The sequence below is a fragment of the Ictidomys tridecemlineatus genome, chromosome 1 (genome assembly GCF_052094955.1).
Source record: "Ictidomys tridecemlineatus isolate mIctTri1 chromosome 1, mIctTri1.hap1, whole genome shotgun sequence".
NCBI classification, from domain to species: Eukaryota; Metazoa; Chordata; class Mammalia; order Rodentia; family Sciuridae; genus Ictidomys; species Ictidomys tridecemlineatus.
The window spans coordinates 187,199,562-187,204,895 of record NC_135477.1 but is presented as its reverse complement, the minus strand read 5'-3'; the positions used below and the strand labels follow the sequence as shown (position 1 = coordinate 187,204,895).

Sequence of the window (5,334 nt, the reverse complement as noted above, 5' to 3'; positions counted from 1 at the left end):
CTCGCAGCTGGAACCCAAGAGAACAAAGTCAGTAGCCATCAGCCTCAAGGATCTGGTCCAGGCCTGACACCACATGACATCTGCCACGTGCTGCTATGGAAAGCCGCTCACATGACCACACTGAACCAAGGGCATGATGGGGGAACATGCTGGCACAGGGTGGGAGGCCTGGCAGCGTCCCCAGGTGAGTGACCATGCTGCCTTCCCCGGTCCCTCTGCCTAGATTATAAACGTGCATTCATCTTAGGGCTTAGTCCCAGTCCCTTACTTTGTCTTTCTTTAGTCTTCATTTTAATTCACTTCTCTTACCTATTTCTGCCCAGATAGAAGGGTACAATCTCATGCCTTTCAGTCATGAGTATATGCTGGGGAGTTCCTGCTTTCCCTCCAGCCTGCCCTTCTTAACAGGGCTCCTGCCATGTCTTGCCATCTCTTCTGCTTCCTCAGGCCGCTGTTTATAACTTATCTCAGATATAATCTGTCCTAAGAGAACAGTCTACCTCCCATTCACGTCTGCTCCTCCAGCTGTTCCCATCTGGGAAGTGTCCAGAAATGGTCTAATTATGAGGCTAAAAATACAGGAGTTGCTCCTGCTCTGTTTTCACTCCCTCCATAAGTTCCACTCCAGTCCCTGTGGCTGGACCTCTAAAGCTCAGGGAGGCTCCCAGAGCTTCCTGGCACTGATGCCTCGGCACAAGCCATCCTGCTGCCTCTGACTGACGTCAGCTGGCTCACCTGCAGCCACGATGCCCTCCCAGCAGATGGCATGCCTGGTAAGACCAGGTGCACGTTACTGAACTTCCTCCAAGACACCCTGTGTCGTGCTCCAAGTCCTGCTCTTCCATTCTGCTACAGGTGCTCAGCCATGCACTCTGCTCCCTCTCAGGTGGCACTGCTGCTTTCCTGTCTGGGGGCATGACAGGCTCACTCCAGCCTGAGGAAATGCAAACTTGGCCCTGGTGCTGGAGTCACCTCCTGGGTCTTCCTGTTCATCACGCAGATGCAGCCAGAACGTGGCTTCAGAACTGTCCCTGGACACCCTGCCTGAGGCCTCCCTCCTCCAGCTGTCTCCAAGGCGGTGTTTTATTCTATTGACAGCATGTAGGCTGCATGGTCATTTTCTCCTCCAGATCCATTGTCACTGTCCCTCCCAGAGCAGGAGTGTGAATGGATATTCAGACCCAGCCCTGAAAGATGTTCAGCCAAGTGCCTGGAACAGAAGGGTGACCTTGTAACTGTGAATGGCAGGTGACGAGCTCTAACAGACACATGCACAAAGCAAAGAAGCTGTTGTTGCTCCCTTGATGAAAGACAGTGACAGGGTAACAAAACTCTGTTGCATGTTGACAGCATCTTACCAAGGTTTGCAAGGGTGGGCAATTAGGATGAGACCCTCAGTGCACTGTAGTCGATGGTTCTACATCCCACAGCCCATTCAAGGAAGAGCTGTTTCCCTCCTTCCTTTCCCCTCTAGGCGTGGAAAACACAACTTCCTCCAAATACCTAGCTATGAGAACAGCACAGCCCTTCTCCATATCTGCATCAGCAGTGGTCAGCAGACCTTCCCTTAAGTCCTGCTTCTGGGTGTCAGCCCTGCTGTACTCCTGCATGACTTGTACACAAGGCAAACTAAATGTGGGGGACAAGCTGGTGATGAATCCTGCTGAAATTCTGACAGACATTGGTGATACTAAATCATGGTTCAACACCTCCAGCTTTGTAAGGCTTTACGTAAGCGGGAGTTCCCAAATTTACCTTTGGTTATAAATTCTTTCCTAAACTTATATTTCCCAGCAGCAGCCTTCTCAGTGCCCCCTTCACCTCCTTGTTCCTGAGGGTGTAGATCAGGGGGTTCAGGAGGGGGGTGACGATGTTGTAGAAGAGGGTGAGGAACTTGCCCTGGTCCTGGGAGGAGCTGTGTCCTGGCTGCATGTACATGTAGATGATGTTCCCGTAGAACAGGGAGACCACAGTGAGGTGGGAGCCACAAGTGTTGAAGATTCTGTGTCTTCCTGAGGATGACTGGATTCTGAACACAGCCCTGACGATGTGGCCGTAGGACACCAAGATGAAGACCAGGGGAGACAGCACGATGCCCACGGCCAGGATGAAGGCGATGCCCTCCACAGCAGCAGTGCTGATGCAGGCCAACCGGATCAGCGCAGGCATCTCACACAGGAAGTGGTCCACCTTGTTGTGCCCACATCGAGGTAGCAACAACGTCATTGGTGACATGATCAAAGAATTGGCCATCCCACAGCCCCATGCCACTGACACCAAGCCCAGGCAGAGTTGTGGATGCATAATAGTCATGTAGTGCAGGGGCTTGCAGACGGCCACGAACCTGTCATAGGCCATGACGGCCAGCAGCAGACATTCCACTCCACCCAGGCCCAGGAACAGGAAGAGCTGGACCACGCAGCCCACATAGCTGATGGTCTTGTTGCGGCTACTCAGGTTGTGGAGCAGCTGGGGGATGGAGCTGGTGGTGAAGCTGAGGTCCAGGAAGGACAGGTGGGTGAGGAAGAAGTACATGGGCGTGTGGAGCCGGGGGTCCAGCCGAGACACCAGGATGATGGTGCTATTGCCCACCAGAGTCAGCAGGTAGGCTACCAGGATGACCACAAAGAGGACTCTCTCCAGGTGGGGGCGGTCAGAGAAACCCAGGAGGATGAAGTGGCCCTGGGTGCTGCCGTTGGTCCTGTCCATCTCTACTACACCTGAGGAAAATGGAATTTGAAACAAAAGAAAAGAAAAGAAAAGAAAAAGTAATTCCCAGATCCTCTGCACCCCTGTCACATACTAAGAACATCTGGAACGTCTGGTGAAAACGTGCCTGTTCATGTGTATCGCTTACGGGTTAACACCAGAAATCAACAGTGTTTATACATCAAGGGTAAAAAAAATGTACTCAAAACAAAAGGTAAAACCTAAATATTACTTAAAAAATAAACAGAAAGTTTGTGGGAATTAAAAATAAACGTATTCTTAAAGAGAGAATATATTTTTAAACAGTATATTATGAACATTTTGCTAAAAATTGATCAATTTTTTTGAAGGTGAAAACATTTTTAAGATTTACGGAAATAATTTTTAGGGCAGAAAATTCCCTATTTTTCCTCTAGATCTGAACCCCCTGAATCAGGCTTCCCATGAACAAGCAGAGCTCATCTGTCCTCTTCCTCAGCCCAGGAGGAAAGTGGAGACATGGTACTAGGGTCGGAGTCCCTCCTCTCTCTGTGAATGAGCATCCTGAGTGCACCTGAGGCTGGGTGGACGCCGCGGCAACTTTCATCATCACCAATCTAGGAGAGGTTGGCTCCTGCCAGACTTCTCAAAGAAAGGAAAAGAAGAAGAAAGGAAGGAAGGAGGAGAGAAGAAAGGAAGGAGAAAGGGAGGGAGGGAGGAGGAAAGAAGGAGGAGAGAAGGAAAGAAGGGAGGGAGGGAGGAGAGAAGAAAGGAAGGAGACAGGAAGGAAGAGAAGGAGGAGGAAAGAAGGGAGGGAGGAGGGAAGAGGGAGGAATAAAGGAAGAAAGGGAGGGAGGGAGGGAGGAAGGAAGGAAGGAAGGAAGGAAGGAGGAGAGAAGGAAGGAAGGGAGGGAGAGAGGAAAAAGGAAGGAGAAAGGGAGGGAGGGAGGAGGAAGGAAGGAGAAAGGAATAAAGAAAGAAAGAGAGGGAGGGATTCAGCTCCACATTTTGGCTTTTCCACATTATGGCCCTTCATCCCCAAGACTGATGTGAGTTTTCCTGCCTGTCTGATTCCTCCAGGGTCTGTGATTTCAGTCACCAGTCTGAGGATTTGGTGTCTAACCCAGGCTTATGACAGGATACTGTTCCATAGGATTATGTACCATGTGACTCTCTTCTTGAGTTGCCCTCAATCTCCTTTCGAGACAGTTTTGGAAGAGAGAAATTACGGTCATTTCATCTTATGTCTCTAATACCTGTGTTCAGCTTGAGAACTTTGCATTTTAACTAATTAATGAAGTGGTTACTGACTTCCCTATGTGACCCAGAGGGAGGAATATTTTAGCCGGAATTTTGGGGTTTGGTGATCACTAAATGTTTATAAGCAGGTCTCAGACAGATATTAAGGAGATAAGCCTGTCCCTTTTCCACCTCCTATTAGAATGAAGAAGTGTGCCCTTGGCAGAGGGGACTGACCCTCTTGTGCCTCTTTTCCTTCCATTGCTGCAGGTTCCTTGATTGTGGAACAAACTTCACTTCCATTTTCCCACTCTTTGTATCATTTGCTTCCTAAGACTCCATCTACTGTCCAGGTAGGAGGAGGTCAACTTCAGTCCATAAAATGCCACCTTGAAATCTCATAGAACATAAGAAGCTATGACTGCTTCTTAAATTAATGATACCATTTTCAAATATTTGAAATTTAAAGGCTTATATAGACCAAAATTTTAGACCTCATGCCACCAGTACCAAGCAAGACACAGATCTTTTCACTGCACTAAGATCATAACCCCAGTGGGAGGTCACGAGGAGCTGGTGCTTCACCCTGGGGAGTTTCCCACTTCCCTGCGTATCTACAGTGCACACTTCAGCTGACTGTGCCTGCCTGTGCATTACCTGGACCACAGCCTGGATTTATGCTGAGTGTCCCCTCTGCTCTTCCCTCCTCCTCTAGTTCCCCCACTTCTTCCATTTCCCTACCATTGTCCGTGACCTTCAGTCCTCTGCTGAATTACTACTCTCCCCCTACAAAGTTCAAATGTTTCCCTTTGCTCACCTCCTGATGAATCCCCAGCTGCCTTTGCCTGCTTTCCAAGAACCCTGCCATGTGCACGGGCTTGCTTCCAAACCATTCCCTCATCAGTGGCCTATGTGTCTTCTGTCCCAACTTATACTCTCCAGGGCTGAGAATTTTCAAAATTCCGTGGCCTGCATGTGGCCATTTGCAGCATGCAAGCCTGCCTGGCCAGTCAGCCCTGGGCACACCCTTCATAATGTCCTTCAGATTCACCCTCCTCTATGCAGCTCCTAGGATTCAGATTGCTTGCACTGACTCTGCTTTGGCAGCCTTGGTCTCCACCTGTCCCCTGGGCCTCCCTTCTTCCTACACACCCTCTGTCCCTACACTTAGGCATTTATTTCCCCTGCTGCACATTGTCTCTCATTCTGCCCTAAGGTTTTATTCTGTAGAGGTTGCTGAGCACAAGAGGATGTCTTGTTATCCCCCCTGCACTGGAATCAGGCACCCACATAGCAGATTGTGGTAGGTAGTGCCAATAGGTGTGACCAGCACAGAGCAAGTGAGTGGCAGGAGCTCTGCCCATCCCCTCAGGACCTGGCTGTGAGGGCCATTTACAGCACTGTTCC

At 49.7% G+C, this 5,334-nt stretch overlaps 1 protein-coding gene across 1 annotated transcript; it reads right to left on the bottom strand.

The window, feature by feature from the left end:
- Positions 1–507: 507 nt before the first annotated feature.
- On the bottom strand, positions 508–2,709 carry LOC144367260 (olfactory receptor 2W3-like). Its single transcript, XM_078022929.1, has 2 exons — positions 1,796–2,709; positions 508–535 (listed from the first exon to the last, which is right to left on the bottom strand). Exons 1-2 carry the CDS (start codon positions 2,707–2,709, stop codon positions 508–510), a joined length of 942 nt encoding a protein of 313 aa, XP_077879055.1.
- Positions 2,710–5,334: the final 2,625 nt, after the last annotated feature.